The 16171-nt window shown below is 57.6% G+C and overlaps 8 protein-coding genes across 8 annotated transcripts; 4 read left to right on the forward strand and 4 right to left on the reverse strand.

Annotated features, from left to right (window-relative positions):
- Nucleotides 1-3329: 3329 nt before the first annotated feature.
- VDAG_06214 (CGI121 protein) lies at nucleotides 3330-3971 on the forward strand (the record flags this gene model as incomplete). The annotated part of the gene is made up of 2 exons (XM_009659228.1): nucleotides 3330-3602; nucleotides 3654-3971. The coding sequence occupies 2 exons, from the start codon at nucleotides 3330-3332 to the stop codon at nucleotides 3969-3971; spliced, it is 591 nt and encodes a 196-aa protein (XP_009657523.1).
- Nucleotides 3972-4137: 166 nt separating this feature from the next.
- Nucleotides 4138-5724, reverse strand: VDAG_06215 (carbapenem antibiotics biosynthesis protein carD; the record flags this gene model as incomplete). The annotated part of the gene is made up of 2 exons (XM_009659229.1): nucleotides 4138-4989; nucleotides 5095-5724. 2 exons carry the CDS (start codon nucleotides 5722-5724, stop codon nucleotides 4138-4140), a joined length of 1482 nt encoding a protein of 493 aa, XP_009657524.1.
- A 760-nt stretch (nucleotides 5725-6484) lies between these two features.
- VDAG_06216 (uncharacterized protein) lies at nucleotides 6485-7148 on the reverse strand (the record flags this gene model as incomplete). The annotated part of the gene is made up of 2 exons (XM_009659230.1): nucleotides 6485-6663; nucleotides 6731-7148. The coding sequence occupies 2 exons, from the start codon at nucleotides 7146-7148 to the stop codon at nucleotides 6485-6487; spliced, it is 597 nt and encodes a 198-aa protein (XP_009657525.1).
- Nucleotides 7149-7532: 384 nt separating this feature from the next.
- VDAG_06217 (uncharacterized protein) lies at nucleotides 7533-9812 on the reverse strand. Its single transcript, XM_009659231.1, has 2 exons — nucleotides 9435-9812; nucleotides 7533-9368 (listed from the first exon to the last, which is right to left on the reverse strand). The coding sequence occupies exon 2, from the start codon at nucleotides 8822-8824 to the stop codon at nucleotides 8345-8347; it is 480 nt and encodes a 159-aa protein (XP_009657526.1). The 5' UTR covers nucleotides 8825-9368; nucleotides 9435-9812; the 3' UTR covers nucleotides 7533-8344.
- On the forward strand, nucleotides 7559-9051 carry VDAG_06218 (uncharacterized protein; the record flags this gene model as incomplete). Its single annotated transcript, XM_009659232.1, has 1 exon — nucleotides 7559-9051. The coding sequence occupies one exon, from the start codon at nucleotides 7559-7561 to the stop codon at nucleotides 8033-8035; it is 477 nt and encodes a 158-aa protein (XP_009657527.1). The 3' UTR covers nucleotides 8036-9051.
- A 276-nt stretch (nucleotides 9813-10088) lies between the features above and the next one.
- On the forward strand, nucleotides 10089-11900 carry VDAG_06219 (uncharacterized protein; the record flags this gene model as incomplete). The annotated part of the gene is made up of 1 exon (XM_009659233.1): nucleotides 10089-11900. One exon carries the CDS (start codon nucleotides 10089-10091, stop codon nucleotides 11898-11900), a length of 1812 nt encoding a protein of 603 aa, XP_009657528.1.
- Nucleotides 11901-13229: 1329 nt separating this feature from the next.
- VDAG_06220 (uncharacterized protein) lies at nucleotides 13230-13682 on the forward strand (the record flags this gene model as incomplete). Its single annotated transcript, XM_009659234.1, has 2 exons — nucleotides 13230-13447; nucleotides 13514-13682. The coding sequence occupies 2 exons, from the start codon at nucleotides 13230-13232 to the stop codon at nucleotides 13680-13682; spliced, it is 387 nt and encodes a 128-aa protein (XP_009657529.1).
- A 250-nt stretch (nucleotides 13683-13932) lies between these two features.
- On the reverse strand, nucleotides 13933-15695 carry VDAG_06221 (phosphatase PSR1; the record flags this gene model as incomplete). The annotated part of the gene is made up of 2 exons (XM_009659235.1): nucleotides 14615-15695; nucleotides 13933-14559 (listed from the first exon to the last, which is right to left on the reverse strand). The coding sequence occupies exons 1-2, from the start codon at nucleotides 15581-15583 to the stop codon at nucleotides 13933-13935; spliced, it is 1596 nt and encodes a 531-aa protein (XP_009657530.1). The 5' UTR covers nucleotides 15584-15695.
- Between the last annotated feature and the right edge of the window lie 476 nt (nucleotides 15696-16171).

Raw genomic sequence — 16171 nt, forward strand, 5'->3', positions numbered from 1 at the left:
CGGCGATCGGTGGCGCGGACATCCGGTGGTGACGTAGCAGTGATGTTTTGTTGGAGGCAGTGGGAGCATCCTTCGGGGAGGGCGTCGCATTTGATCTTGCGGACCTTGCAGCGATCACAAGCCTGGCCGGTCCTGGTGAACGAGTTTAAGCGGTTCTTGACCTGGGCGGAGAAGTCTTCTTGCGTTTGTCGGTTCTCGACCCGAGGAAGCTTGACCTTGCCCTGCGAGGTCGCGGCTTGGTCGGTGGCGTCATGCGTGGTAGATGGGACGATGGGATCGGCAGCATTGGATGGGACGATGCCCGACCGTAAGACTACGTTTGTGACATCGCCAGCAAAGGCGTCGGCAGGACGCTTCACCGGACGGCCAGTAGGCATCGTCAGGGGCGCCCGTGGTGTGGTTGTGGCCGTCGAAGCAGCACAGTCGGTTGCCAAGAGGACTTTGGGGTTGGAAAGCTGCTGGCGTCGCGGAGTTTGCCGTGGGGAAGGGGTTTGCCGCGCGGGGTGACGTTATTACCACCCTGCGAAAGCGCCTGCGCCTGCGCGGTGGCGTGGGCAAGTGTTTGCGCCTTGGCTCCAAGTTGCGTTGATGCTGGTTGGATCTAACAGTTGAGGTGCGTCGCGGTGCGTCAGGGACAGGGATGGCGCCTCTCCTCGAAAGGACCGCCGCTCTGTCGCGTCGATGCGTTGCGGTGCGTTGCGAGGGTGAGTGATAGCACGGGCGCGTAGGCCAGAGCGTGCGGCTGGCGACGGTCGTCGGGCTCGGGGGAGGAAGGATAGGTGACTGGGCGCAGGTTTGTCGTCGCGGGTGACGGGCTGTCTCGTTTGGCCGACCATGGAGGATTTAAGGGGAAATATCTCAAAGTGACGACGGTAAGGCCGAAGGAGGAGATGGAGGAAAGCCGACACCGACGGTAATTGGGGGCAGCTAGCATACGAATACTCGAGGCTTCGAGGCTCAAGGCTCCATGAACAGGATCAGGATCAGGCTCAAGCTCAGGCTCAAGTGCAGGCAGGGCAGGCAGGCGAGCTCAGGCTCTGGCTCCGGCTCAGGCCCAGGCTCAGACTCAAGACTGATCGGGGTTTAGGCAGGCCCAGGTCTAGGTCTGTCTACCAGGACTAGGTCGGTCACTCCTCGCCCCAGCAGCACAGCGCCCGTTTCCGATTCCTGCAAGTTGTTGCTGGTCCCCGCGCATCGGGGAAGCGACGACGGGGCTTGCTCAGCCGACGGCAAGTTCGACCTTGCCAATTGCCCAAGCCGCCACTGCTGCCATCGCTGTCACTGCCGCTGAATCCTGGGTGCTTAGGGGGGGACCCCAGCATGCACCGCGCCAGGACCGGTCGTCGCGGCTGCTGCAGGAGATTTCGCATAAGGCAAGGCGCCAATCCGGGGACTCGCGCTAGGCGTGCTAGTGGCAGTACCGTCTCCGTTAGCCCCCACTATCAGCGCCGGACGAGCGCGTGCGCCGAAGCCATGGTCCTGCGTCCTTGCCCGTCTGCTTCTGTACTAGAAGCTGCACCTCCCTGTAGGGAAGTAGCAGGAACCTACCTACCCAACTACCTAACTTGCCTTACCTGAGGTACCTTACCTACCATACGTACCTACCTACCTAGGTAGGCAGGTAGGTTCTGCCTGAGGGGCTGAGGCAAGGCTGACGTTGACAACCGAAAGGTCAGGAGCCCTTGCCTCCTGTCCCCGTCACCACCGTCACCACCGTCACCGTCACCATCACTAATACCATAACCCCCCTTTTTCTTTTCTAAAACATGCCCCTTGCGTCCCAGGCCCCCGGCGCCCCTTGTCATTGTCGTCGTCACCTTTATAATACTTCAAGAATCCTTGATGGGATAGCATAGCCGTTCGAGGTCCAGAACTGTCTCTTCAGAGATACCTCTCCATGACGACCATCGTGGACCTCATACGACGTTGCATCATTGGTCACCCGACCACCACGAATAGCCTTCATCTGCCGGACACACGGTCGAGAAAGAGGCTTAATGTCACAGCTGCAGACGGCCATCTTCCTAACCATTCCGAAGGAATGGGGTCCAAGTTCCGGTTTCGTCTTGGTGCTCGCTGGTATGCCCAGTACCCACCCCGCTTCAAATTTGCCCCATCTTCCCAGCCTGGAATGTGAAGCCAAAGTTGACCGATCGTGGGATGCAAGTTTTTTTTTTTTTTTTTTCCAATCCCTTTGCCCTCCATCGTCTTTGTAGCTAGGTGCCCGATGGCTTCGTAAAGGTGGGTGTATCGTCGCGCTATCGCCGCCCATTCATCACATGTCATCGGACCAGCACAAAGCACAAATAGGGGCCCAGACGGCGACCAAGTAGTTCGTCTGATGACCCGAGTCAAGAACCTCAGCTCAGATGTCCCGTGACACGACTCAGGCCCAGCGTCTGCTGTCCACCCATTTTATGGTTTGGGGCTTCTGCTTTTTGAGTTTTAGATGCACACACCTCACCAAGGGTTCGTGCCATGCTGGAACCCACGTTCAAACAAGCCTTTTGGTCCTTTTATTTTTAGCGTCTTGCCACCAAACTATCGCCTCTAGCGGCAGCAAAAGAGGTGTCTGCTCATCTTGAATAAGATGCCCATCATTCGTCCTGTCAACGACGTGTTTCCCATCCAAGAAATTACACACATTCTATATATATGGTCCAATTGCATGATGAGCAAATGCCTCAATTTCGTCGATAGACTTTTCTAACGTGTAGAATGTTTCGTCCTGGATCAGGCATTGACGGACCTCAAGGCCTCGAGCTGTACATGTACTGGCAAGATCGGTCCACAACTAGATATCTGCCGTCCATAATAAGGCAGGCAACAACAAGCACAGCGTCCATTCGCGACCATCGTCCAGATTGGCAGGTCGAACAGGCGGCTAAACGGGCGGACACCCCTGCTTCAGGCCTTGCATTGCTCCCAGTAACGCACGATGCTCGTATGGTCGGTCTGGATACGACAACATCATATGGGTGGAGTTACAGATTTTGAGCTATCAGGGTGTCTCTGGAAGCAACATGCCGGCGTCGACTTGCCTTAGTCATCTATAGGTCCAGTAAGAAATAGGTACGTACCGCCTTCGATGCACCAGCAAAGACCAGGCACCCCCATTCTAGCCCCCACCTGCCCCTCTAGCGTACCTCGTTGCATTTACCCCTCCGTCAGAAGCTTTTCCTTGATCTCTGTCCACACCTTTTGACCACACAAGGGTGGCCAGCGCTTCTCGACTCCCACAACAGCCCGGCGTTTCGTGCCTCGATAGTTTGGGGACACCCTGAAGAACCTTGATTAGCCTGTTCGGCGACTCAATTGGAGGAAGCACCATGCTCGACACAATCGCCCTCGACCTCGTCCCTTCGGACCACCAGGTTCATGTCGCCCTCTTTCGCGGAGTCCAGAACGCGGGCTTTCTGCACTCCCAACTCCTGGCGCGCAACGCCGCGTTTGAGTATGCGTTCATCGACGCGTCCGTCGTCGCGTCGCGCAACCAGATTCTGGCCGCTGCATTCAGGGCGCTGGCGGCCATGCTGAGCGACAACCTCAAGACTCCGAATGTGCATTCGGAGCTTGTTACGTCACTGAGTCCCTCGAATAACGTACGCACGTCACATATCCCCCCTGATTTATCCCAGGCTGACCTGGCACAGATTGCAGATGCCTATCGTCGCTTTGGAATCAGCCCTACGACCAAGGATCTTGTTGTCGTCAAGATCACCTACCCGAGTGATAGTGCCCCGACGCCCGTGTCTCGCGATGACATCGAGAAGCACTTGGCCGAGAACGTGGAAGGCACACCTGCGGAGTTTTCCGACGACGAGCTTGGAGTGTCGACAGATTGGACAAAAGTGAAAAAATACTACAAGCTCAACGGCCTCCAGTGGCTCGACGCCATCAAGGATGAGCAAGAGAGGAAGCTGCAGATGGATGAACTAGTGCTTGGCGCCATGGCCCTCCGCGGGGTGTAAGCGGAAGACGAACCTTGGGGGCAGCAGGGCAAGAATTAAGACTGGGAGATATTCAGACACACGTGTTGGAATGGTGCGTCATCAGCATAACAAGATCTTGAAGAATTACTGCTAACAAACTCCAAGCCAACGCTTCCTCTTCCTCAACTGCATCCTCAGTTTTCCGTCACGTCTCCAGACCCACAGCACTTCTGGCACGCCTCGCGATCTCGGCCCGCATGGCATCCCGGCCGGTTCGCGTCCTCTGCACAGCGTCTCGGTTCTCATGGGCCCGCCTCAAGAGATATTTCATGCACTCCCCAGTAGAACCCCAGACCAGGTACTTATAAGTCTCCATGGCCTTCTTCGACCCCGAGCTGGCGCCTTCTAAGCCACGGTCATTCGCCGCCATCACCAGCGCGCAGCTCACTTCGTCCGCCATGCCCTGCAGCTGTCCAAATGCGAACTCGATTCGCGCCTGGCCCGTTTCGACCAAGGCCCGCGCCCGCCGCACCGAATCAACATTGTGCGACGCCACGACGAGACTCACTGGAGGAAACGAGCCGCTTGCTCTCAGACGGCCTCCCCACTGCTGTCGTAGCATCCCCTCGGCCATGTCATCATAGGCCGCGTCCGTCTCGTCCTTTGTGTCATTGATCAGGTGTCGCGGGTCCGAACCCAGATACGCACCGCGCACGAGCTTCACGCCCAACGTGAACCCTTGCTCCTGTGCAGTCAGCAGGTGCCGCGTCAGGGTCGCTGGCGTCGACTTGAGGTACGCCTGGTACGTGCCGTAAATGACAGCCCTCCCAGGCACAGTGTTGTACTTGCGCTGGTACGTCAAGGTCCAGTCGTCGATGCCCTGCTGAACGGCGGCCTGCTCGGCGTCAAAGAGGAGACGGACACCCCGAGCTGCAGCGCAGGCGCAGATGCTGTCCATGGCCGAGGCTAAGGCCGCCGAGGGCGGGAATCTTTCGGAGAGGGCGTAGAGGGCTTGCTGGCCGGCACCGGTGAATCTGACTCGGTCAGTGCGCTGCTGCTGCTCAATGGCGGGCTCGTGGGCTCGCGGGCTCGCGCAGATATGTAGACAGATGAACAAAGCTTACTTGAGTGCCACAAAGTCGCCCGCCTCGGCGAGCCTCACCGTCTGCTCCGTCCCCTCCTGCCAGGGCCGCACTTCCTCCTCGTCACTGCGCCTGCTCGTCTCGCTGGCGCCGCTGAGGCCTCTCGTCTGCGCTTCCGTCATGACGACCTCGCGCGCGTAGCCCAGGATGACGCCGGAGAACCCCAGCCCCTTGAGGCGAGACACGGTGCGGCGTACCTCGGCCGGCGTCTCGCCTGCGCAAAACTGGGCGTAGAACGTGTGCTTCAGCAGGACGCGGAGCAGGGGGTTGCGGTCGGGGCTGAGGAGGGGGTGTGTCGCGTGCGCGAGGGCCGAGGCGATGGCCAGCGAGGGCGGCAGCAGCCAGCGGGAGGACGATATCGTAGTCGTGAGCAGGGAGCGGAGGATCATGTGCAGTGGGAGGAGAGACAGGGGGGCTCTGTGAGCGGGCGCTGGGGTGACAGCGGCAGGGTTGGCGGGAGGAGCGGCGGGGTGGAGGTGGACTTTGGGGTGGTACGAGTTCTTCGATGAGGTGTGGATGAGAGACGCATCACGATGGGAATCGACTGCACAGTTTCGTCTCGTCGCTGCATGGTGAAATATATTTCCGCTGGTTCCTGGCCGTGTCCACTTGGATCTGGATAGTTTCGCTAGGCGAAAGGAGAGGAGCATGGTGGCTACTGCGATGGTAGCGAAGCAATTACGACGGGACCAGAGCGATGAAGTTGATCACGATGAATGGTCGACGAGATGGATGTACGTATGGGCTGGTGGATGAGGGGTGGGCTATGCATCCACCAAACTCTGAATGAACTGTCTACAGATATGATGAGATGTACAACGCTCCTTGAACACTCCGCGGGAGGCCAGGAACGAAGGCGACAAAGTTGGGCGCCGGCCCTTTATGTCCGTCGTTCCTCTGAGCTATCGTCAGGTTTGCCGGGGCGGGTGCGGCACTCCGCCCCCTCCCAATCGCGAACTGATCCGACACTGTGATAACAGGCCGTCTCCAAATGCCCGAATTGGGCAATCGTGTGCAGTTGATACCGCCCATTGGTTGCGGCCTCGAGAGCCCGATTCCCCTGGTGCGGAGGTTCGCTTTATCAACCGTCACGTGGGCGGGGATTCAGCCGTCAGGTCAGACGTGTCGGACATGACGGCACCGGAGGGCGTCCCCGACCGGAAAAGTGCCCCAATCGCAGATGAAGCATCGCGGATGGGTCGGGACCGCCATCCGATTTTCGATAATGCGAGGGCTAGACACCTGGCGATGCATTGATGTCGTGGTCCAGCTGCTAGGCGCCAGATCCGAAAGCGGCAAGTCGTGTGACGAGTACCGGCGCGGGGTTGATACATCTGATAAACGGCTGACGTTGCATCACTCAACCATGCTCAATGGCGGAGTTGATTCTTTAGGCTCTGGTATGGGGTCCTACGCTTGGCGTTGTTCCTCCACGTTGCTGGCCCACCGGAACTTTCGGCGGAAGAACTCGACGTAACTAACGGGCCTGCCGCGCGCCAAGCCAACGATGTCTTGCATACTTCCGTAGACAAGGCCAAAAAGGAGGCCGTACTTGGCTGTCCTAGCGGCCGTAGGTAGCGAGAAGCGGTCTGTAAGTTTCAGTTAGGGTTTTCCAACCTCGTCGCGATACACTGGCGTATCATAACATCAACTCACTCCACAGACTGAATGCACCAGCTACGGACACACTAGAGAGTACAGTGCTCAGGAAGTCCGTCTTTCCACGATAGCGGTCCACGGTGCTCTCCAGACCGAATGCCAACAGTGTCCAGAATCCGAGACGAGAACCCATGCGAATGGCCTCGCGCATACCGCCGAACATTGTGTGGTAGTTCTTGCTCTTGTGGTAGAGGTACCATCCAGTCGTGGAGGTTGGCATCTTATGGGCGTGCTCGGCGCGAAACTGTAACTGGGCGATGCGGCTGCCGTGGATCAGACCCAATGTAGAGCCAATGCTGAAGCCGACGAAGCCGGAGACGGGAATGCGAATCGGTGTCGGCATGGACAATCGGGACTCAGCGGCGGGCTGGGCAAGGTTGAGCGCCTCCGCCATGGACGGTTCGTGGGCGGCCATGATGGGGGGCAATGAAGCTGTCGTTGCGCGGGTCGCGAGGAAGGTTTCGCGAAGATTGGTTTTGCGCTATCTCGAGCCTTTCGTAGAGAAGAATCTCATGACTGTGTTGACATGGAAAGGGGGGGGGACAACTCGATATCAAACTCCAGTCATCGCAGACAAGTGTTGGACGATGCGACAGCCTGAGGATTGAAAGCTCGACCTCTCGAGAACACTTTACGCGAGATCACCTGACTTCGCATTTACTGCCAGAAGGGTGGAGTAGCAGTCTATTCTCGCGTCGTGATCTGGGGAAACTGCCCCACCAACAAACAACTCCCCACCTTGGTTCCCTTCATTCACATCCGCAGCTGCCCGTTATTTGAACCCATTGGACAAGTCTGAGAGACCCTTGGGTCAAGGTTGCAAGAATGGTGAGCAACCCTCGCAATCGCCTACTCGATCTCCGTACTAAAGTTTCCCAGTCGCAGGTAGATGCTACGGACTACTCTATCCGCTTCAAGTACGGCGTACACACAATCCTCCTCTTCGTCGATAGCCTGCAGTCCTTCTCCGCCATCAACAAATCTCTACTCGAGGTGTTGCGTGAGCGCTTTCCGAATGGTCTCAAAATCTCGCCGGCATTGTCCGATGTCACCCCCGTGCCGACGTCGGATGACGTCCGAATAGTGTACGGTCTACCGAACAATGTCAACGACCTCAGCCAAGGATGGAAGATACTACGGATTGACGACGATGACAAGCCTGTTAGCAAAGGCTTGAAGGATAATATCCCTGTAGCATTTGCATTCCTCGCCGACGGTGAGGAGCTTGATGACGCCCAATTCCTCGTGGATGTGCCTACCTTGGACGACGAGTACGAAGACGAGCTTGGGTCAGATCCATGAACATTGGCTCACGGCCAATACAATTGAGAGAACCACGATTGAAGCCTCGTTGGTCAAGAAATTGCCCGTGGATACCAGGTTCGCGACGCGTGCCCGAAAGTTCGTGAAGCAGCGCATCAAAGCTTCTGGCCTGGAAGCAAATCCCGAGGGGCACATCGGACGCCACGTCCTTGCACATGACGTACCAGCCATAACGCTGTTGTGTCGACTCTCGCAACGAGAAGAAGACAAGAGATGCTGGGTGGCTTCAGGCTGGAGGAGGACACAGATTCGCGACAAGGTGCATAGATAGATTTGATTACATCTCATCTACTGAGGCTCAACGAATGTCCCGGCCCACATGAAAGTGTCTCCGGCGCTGCCAATCCACCGGTCTTGATGCTGTAGAACGTCGTCCTCAACCCAGCTGCCTGGCAAGCAGAGTTGGGGGTTCTCCACCATATTCCAGAATATTCCAGCAAGTTCTTCATATTCAATGGCCCACCACAGAACCCAGTCCTCCGGTTCGGCACCGTAGTCGATGTTGATAAGTCGAATATGATAGGACCTTGCGAGGTTATCTATCATGTGCAAGAAAGGGCTTCTGCGAACTGTCTCATTGCACTTTTGTCTCTCATCGCTTCCATTTGTGTGCAGATTCACACCCGCGTACTTGACTAGTCTGAGCCACGATAAGAGCGCTTGAGCCAATGATTCCCTAACGCGGCCTTCCGTCTTATCATGCCGGTGCGCCTCTAGTACCGCACATAGGTAGGTGAGAAACGGGGTATGTAGTACTGCTGATTTCATGTTGCTTAATGAGTTGTATGGCTCAAGAGACGACAGTTCGGTGTCCTGACGCATGAGTAAGTTGCGAATTGTTTCGCTCCAGCAATCCGAATCCGACTGAAGAACAGATTTAGAATATGACAGCCCGAGGTTGCGGGCCGCTAGATGAAGGACGAAACGACGCTTGCGAGCATTGAACTCTGTGAAGTCTATACTGCCCCTTGATGATCCTGAATGGGTTTTTGGGCGTGCTTCGGGTAAACAATGAGTGACTTCCTCAACTCTCGAATGCAGTTGTTGTCGCACTAAGGACACAGTTCGAGCTATGTCAAGTCTTGTGGCAAGTGAAAGCCCCGGGAAGAAGTAGTCCAATAATAGCCTCATGCGGAAAGGTGTAGAAAAGTCGAAACACCCCAAAATATACTGATCATTTGCGTATCGTAGACTATCCATTGAGATGTATTCGGCCGATATACGAAAGGTTTCCAAACATTATTGCCGTTGATAGTCGATTGTCCGTTCATATGCGAAATCCACTGGGCCCCAATTGGAGAGCAAGTAAAGCCTAGGATCACATTGTGAGAAGGCGCAGCACTAGAAACCTCTGTTCTCGACCAGACGTGTGGCTTACTGGGCAAATTGAAGAGATATTTCCGGCAAGACAAAAAGGGAACCAGGCTGGAAGAGACAGAACAGGCGGTACGTATGTCAAGGAACCTAATATAAGGCGGACGGCCAGGTGCACCGCGGACGGCAAGAACGCCTTGGACTTCAAGTGGCGGCCCTCTTTCACGGGTTCATGTCGGCCCTGGCAGTATGATTGGTGGCCTGATCATGATGGTTGTGAGGTGTAACAGATGGGTAGATCCATATGACCGGTGATAGGCCCAACCTTGGGGCCAGAGCAGCTGGGATATGCAGTCATGTCGGCTTCAATGCATGGTGATTTGGCATGCGCTGTAGCTGTCGCCTGCGGATGGGACTGCATAGAATCCCTGGTGGTGATGGTGTTGGCGTCTTGCACTATGGGCGCTGAGATGCGGCTTCCGTTTAGGGGTTCAGCCTCGCACGCTGCCCCTGCCGCATCACATGCGACGAGTGGTCCGAGCTTTCCTTTTACCCCTGGACAAGACTCTCTCATTTTGGCAAAACACCATGATGACCACGTTTTCCAGTCCGTGTTCTACTTCACCCACCCTCACAGTCAAGCGACGCCCGGCCACGATACATCAGTGTCGGCTGTCGACTTGTGGATGCTGCTGTTGCTCCCACCGCCGCTCACCACATGTTCCTCGTGGCCCTCCTCCGTCATGGCATTCGCCTGCTGCTCCCCCTGGCGATAGCCTCCACGTTCTACCTCTATCTGTATCCTGTCTTTCTGGGATGCGCCTTTCCTTTACCCCTGACCGCCACGACCAACACCACCACCCGCGGCCTTGAGACACCTTCCGAGTCGGCAGCCGGGCTGCCAGCTTTCCTCGAGACACTACAACAACATGTCCCTAAGCTTCCGATCCCATCGCGCACCGATGCGCAACCGGCACCATTCCGACTCCTCGCACTCGGCGATCCCCAGCTCGAGGGCGACTCCTCCATCCCCAACTCGAAAGGTCCTCGCGTACCGCACCTTCAGAGCCTCTACCGCCATGTCACCTACAAGACGGCGCACTCGTCGCTGCGCGAGCGCATTCGCCAGGCCCTCCACGACTGGATCGACTTTATCTTTGAAGACGTCTTCGTCGAGCTAGAATCCCTGCGCAAACACATCGACCTCTTCGGCAACGACTTCTACCTCGCCCACATCTACAGAACGGTCCACTGGTGGACCAAGCCCACGCATCTGACCGTGCTCGGCGACCTGCTGGGCAGCCAATGGGTCAAGGATGACGAGTTTCAGCGACGCGCAGGGCGGTTCTGGAACCGCGTCTTCCGCGGCACCGAGCGCGTGCCCGACGAGACGGCCGTCTATCCGGCCATGGACTACGACCTGTCGGCCATCATGGGCAACGAGGGCGAGGAGGCCGTCTGGCAGCGGCGCGCCATCAACATCGTCGGCAACCACGACATTGGCTACGCCGGCGACATCAACGAGGACCGCTTGCGCCGCTTCGAAAAGGCCTTTGGCAAGGCCAACTACGAGCTTCGCTTTGAGCTGGGCCGCCAGGACCCCACGGCCAACGGCACCCTCTACGACGAGGCGACGAACCCGACCTCCGACCGCTTGCCGCCCGAGCTGCGCGTCGTCGTGCTCAACGACATGAACCTCGACACGCCGGCGCGCGACGCCAAGCTGCAGGACGACACGTACAAGTTCATCAACGACGTCATCGCCACCTCGTCCGCCGTCGAGTTCCGCGGCCACTTCACCATTGTCCTGACGCACGTGCCCCTCTACAAGCCCGAGGGCGTCTGCGTCGACGCGCCGCTCTTCACCTTTCACGACCACGACGGCGGCCTCAAGGAGCAGAACCAGCTGTCCTCGGCCGCGAGCAAGGGCTTCCTCGAGGGCATCTACGGCATGAGCGGCGACCCCCACGCCCCGGGCCACGGCCTGGGCCGCCCGGGCGTCATCCTCAACGGCCACGACCACGAGGGCTGCGACACGTACCACTTCATCCGCCAGGTCAAGGAGGGGAACCGCTACTGGGACGTCAGCCGCTGGGAGCACGCCAAGGGCAACGGCACCGTCGGCGCCGACGGCCTCTCCGGCATTCGGGAGATTACGGTGCGCAGCATGATGGGCGATTTCGGCGGCAACGCCGGCCTGCTCAGCGCCTGGTTTGACGAGGCGACGTGGAGCTGGAAGTTTGAGTACGCGACGTGCGCCCTGGGCACCCAGCATCTCTGGTGGGCCGTGCACATTCTCGATCTCATTACGGTCGTCGTCGCCGTGGCCTATGCCGTTGTGTCGATCACGGGGTTGGCGTCCGAGAAGGGCACAGCCAAGACGCCACAGCGCAACGGCAGCGCCGTACCTGCGACCAATGCGAAAAAGCAGCCAAAAGATGGCAAGGCCGCGAATGGGGATGCTGCCCAAGTGCCGAAGAATGCGACGCCGAGATCGCCAGAGGAGGAGAAGCCGAAGAAAGCGCCATAGAGTGGGCCTCTTTGCGATACAGCAGATACCAGCTTGTGTCAGTGTAATACCATGTCATTGTTCCAAGACTTGACGTTGTCCTTTTTCTGTCTTCCTGTCTCGGACATGATTCCGAAGGCTCTCATCTGCTAGATCCCATGATGCAACCGTCGTCTCTGCTATTCGCCTCACCCCACCGACGGGGTGACTTCTAGCGAGAGAACAAGGCGGTGAGGCTCTCGTGCGACCGACGAACGCCGGACACGGCAGCAAGGTCGCACCCATTGACCCTTCGACCCTGGCCGGCATTGTCGTTCTCCGTTCTTGTCGTCGTCACGTCTGCGTCTTTTGGCCTGGGGACGGCGTTGCACGGCGCAGACGACTGCGTTCGTGCATGTTTGGCAGGTTGACATGTGCATCTCTGTGATCTGTGGCACCGGGGCATGCTGCGAAGAGTGATGAGGCGACTTGCCACAACAGCTACCCTGACCTTGTCACGCTCGATGCGGTGAGGGACAGTCGGCAAAGTCGACCCCTCTGTTTGTCGCACCGTTGCGGGGCAGCTTTGTGATACTTGGTGCTGGATGGTCATGATATCCATGACGCTCTCCGTATGCGTAGTCACTTCATCGCTGTGAAGTTGGGAAATGTAAGAAAATCAACGATGAACCAGGCACCTCAAAGGGAAAAGTCGGTTCATCGTCGTAACCACCCTTCTTCAAAGACTCAGACCTCAGCCAAATGGCAGCGAGGATTGTAGACCCTTTGGGAAATACCCAGAGTTGCCGAAGCAGATAGTTCACCTCAGGCGATCCTCTCCGTCGTGCCTCGTGAACCACCCTATAGACAGGCTTCTTGGTGTCGCCATCTTCGTACGTGTGACGGTCGTGTACGAGCAGCCCTCCTGTTTGTCAAGATTCAGCACCTTTCTGGCGTTGTGTCCAAGACATTTGCGGTCAAGACAATGACCGTTGGCGACGGCGATCCGTGTACGACTGTGCCAACACACGACAATCTGATACCAACAAGAAGCCAGCCCATGTGGTTTGAAAGGGATGGCTTCGGCTGGCGTGGCTCGGCCCGGGTCGAAAGTTCGCCTTGTGCCATGTGTGCAAGGCGAATCGTCAGATGGTACGCGGTTCGCCATGCGCCCCATCGAGAGTCTCTGGGGTCGTGCAACAGCGAGGCCTTGCTGGTCCACGGACGTGACTGCGGTGCTTGGAGGGCTCGGCGTCGTGTATAAGAGACAGCGTTCGCCCGGTGCCATCTGTTGCCTCCGCATAGCATATCTTCCGCAGTCGATAGACCTGAGCTACCCCGTCATTCAGCAAAACTAGCACAACCGTCACAATGCGTCCCGCAACACTTCTTGTCTTTGCATTGAGCTCCAGCGTGCTTGCGGCGCCAGCCACAGACGACCTCGATCTTGACCGTCACGCTGCCAGCGCCGACTTTGAAGCCATTAGCGGCAGGCATATCCCGCCTCCCGACCCTGTCCTCTGCGCGAAGAGAAAGGCAGAGTGTCAATGCAGCAAGATCGACAAGAGTACGAGCGAAGGCTTCTGGGAGTACGTCCATTCACCTTTCACGTGGCCCGTGGGGTGAGCGAACTGACACGCGGTAGATACTACCAGTGCACGACAAATTTCTTCTGCGAGTGGTGTAGAGGTCTTTGGAGGTCGCCGCCTGCGTGAGGAGCGGCGTGCTTGGATGATCTGGACGAGTAACTGGTTGAGCGAGAGTGGCCTTGTCATGTCCTGGGGTCACAGTGCTACCTCGACTGTAGATGATTCAATGGAATGACATTGGCTTGACAGCCTACTATACAACATTCATACACGCGCGCTCGTCGGCACGCCGTTAGTCTATATGCAGATGCGACCTCTCCCAGCCGTCCCACCTGCCCCGTAGAGTACACAAGATTAGTAGAGGAGAGTCAAGTCGGGCCCCGGCGCGTGCCACTGTTGGCCAGTATTCCATGAGGCACCATGAACAAACAGCAATCCAGGCTCGTCGTGTGCGCCCCAGTCTATAGTGGCGGCATTTTTTCTTTTCATGCCTTCTTTCCGTCGGCAGGCTTCTCCTCCGTCTTGGAGGGGACGAACCAGCCCGAGAAGGAGCCCATCATGCTGTTGAGGGCCTCCTGCTGAGCCTTCTCCTGCATCTCCGCCTCCTCCTTCAGCCACTTGGCGCCGTTTTCCCTAATCTCCTTCTCGAGCAACTCGTAGTTGCGCTGGCCACGCTCACGCGCAATGTCCTGGAGCATCTTGCCCTGCGCGAAAGCCTCGGCGGGGCTCAGCTCGCCGTCCGGAGACTGCATCAGGGCCATGTTGGAAGGCTTGAGGCCGAGCATACCGCCGAGCATGCCCATGCCGGAGGGGGTCTTCTTGCCCTTGGCCGCCAGCTGCTTCTCGAACTCGGCGCGGGCGATGGCCTCACGACGGGCGAACTCGGTAGGGATGTGCTTGCCCTCAAAGGACTTGAGGACCTTGCGGACGTCACCGTACTGCATGGTGTGGATGTACTCGAGGAAAGGAATGAGGCCGACGAGATCCTTGTCTTTGGAGTCACCGGTCCACTTGTCGAGCACAATGGCGTTTTCGGGCTGGTTACGGACGTGGCTGGCCTTGGAGTCGATGATGATGACCTTGGACAAGTCACGGTTCAGGTAAGACAGGTCCTGTCCTCTGATTAGCAAGAGAAACGCAGTCATCATTCTTAGGGGAAGAACCTACCTTGACGATCTCGCCATCGTTGTACTTGGTCGCCTCACGGTACAAGGGCCACATGATGAAGCGGAAGGGGTCAAGCTTGCGAACAAGGGGCTCGCCAATTGCGAAAGGCACTGACGTGAAAAGAACCAGCTCGTAATATTGGCTGAGGTAGCGCAGGAAGTAGTCGACACCGGGCCTCTTGGCCACACGCCAGCCGTGTTCGCGTGACCATTCGCTGTGCACCAGCATGTCCTCCAGACTGATGCAGAGAGTGTAGGGGCGCTCAAAGGAAGGGTCGACGTCGGGGAGGAGCTTTTCGAATGCGGGCTCTTGGTAGTAGTTGGTAAACTCGCTCATGCGCGTGGATGCTCGGTTCCACCACAGGCCGAGCCCCCAGCCGTTGGGCACATCAGGGTGTCGTTCCTCGTCGATCTTGTCGTCCCAGTTGCGGCCGAGGTAAACAAGACTGCCCGCAGCGCCGGCGAGGAAGGCGACGAACATGCGATTGGCGAATTGCTGTCGTTTCCTTTCGGAGGACGAAACGTATGCTGATGCGGGCATCTCGCCCTTGCCCTTGCCGCCGCCCGAGAAGGCCTCGTCTTCGGAAATGGCCTGCAGCGCAGACTTGCTGGTCGTCGCGCCGGACATTTCGTACTCGAGTGTGGATGGGATACCCTGCGTCAAGTCAGGCAGGGGATAATTTGCCTTCTCCGCCTCGGACAGCTCCTCCTCGGCAGCAGCCTTGTCGCCGACCGTGTTGGCCTTCTCGGCATCAGCTGCCTCCTTAGCCGCTCGCGCAGCAACGTCACCATCGTAGCTGGGCTCGGATGAATCGGTAGCCTTTTTGGCATCGGGGGACTCAGGCTTGTTGACCTTGGCGTATGTCCTCCTCCATGGCGCGACGGCGAGTTGCGACCTCGGGGCTGGCCGCGCAATGGCGCGGAGCAAAGGGGTTTGCAATCGCGCGACTCGGGCCGCTCTTGACAACATGGCGGCGTGTGAAAGTGTGATGGTCTGGGACTGAGGGGATTGTTGGCCGATGCTTGGTCGTACAATGCCGCAAACTCGATATTAAGGATGGCCCACAAGCGCCATCAACCGTCGACAAATCGTAGGGTGGGGAGGGAGAGGTGGGCGGACATGCAGCGCCGATGATGAAGCTTCTGGAAATTTTTGAGTGCAGCACGCCCATAGCTCGGCTTTCCGAGGATGAGCCGTGACAATGCACAGTGCAATTGGCTCCGTGTCAGAGGGCTGCACGGTCGCAAGGCGAGCTCAGCAATGAGGTCATCTTCCGCCTCCGAAGAAGAGCCCACCCACTTTCATTGGAAGGGCTCTGCTTAGTCAAATCTTCAACTTCAACTCACGTGTTGGACTTTTCACTCGATTTCGTCTCCACTCTTGAAGCCATCGCCTCCGAGTCGCCTCCGCGCAGTGCATTCCTTCGAAATCCTATCCCACTCTTGATACCGACACTCGACACCTGTACCTACCTGCTGACTGACAACTTGCTCTGCTGGCAGAACCTTCAAAATATCGGCACAGATTTCTACCACAAAACACATACCTGACAAACAA

This window comes from Verticillium dahliae, genomic scaffold (assembly GCF_000150675.1).
Source record: "Verticillium dahliae VdLs.17 supercont1.13 genomic scaffold, whole genome shotgun sequence".
Classification (NCBI taxonomy): domain Eukaryota; kingdom Fungi; phylum Ascomycota; class Sordariomycetes; order Glomerellales; family Plectosphaerellaceae; genus Verticillium; species Verticillium dahliae.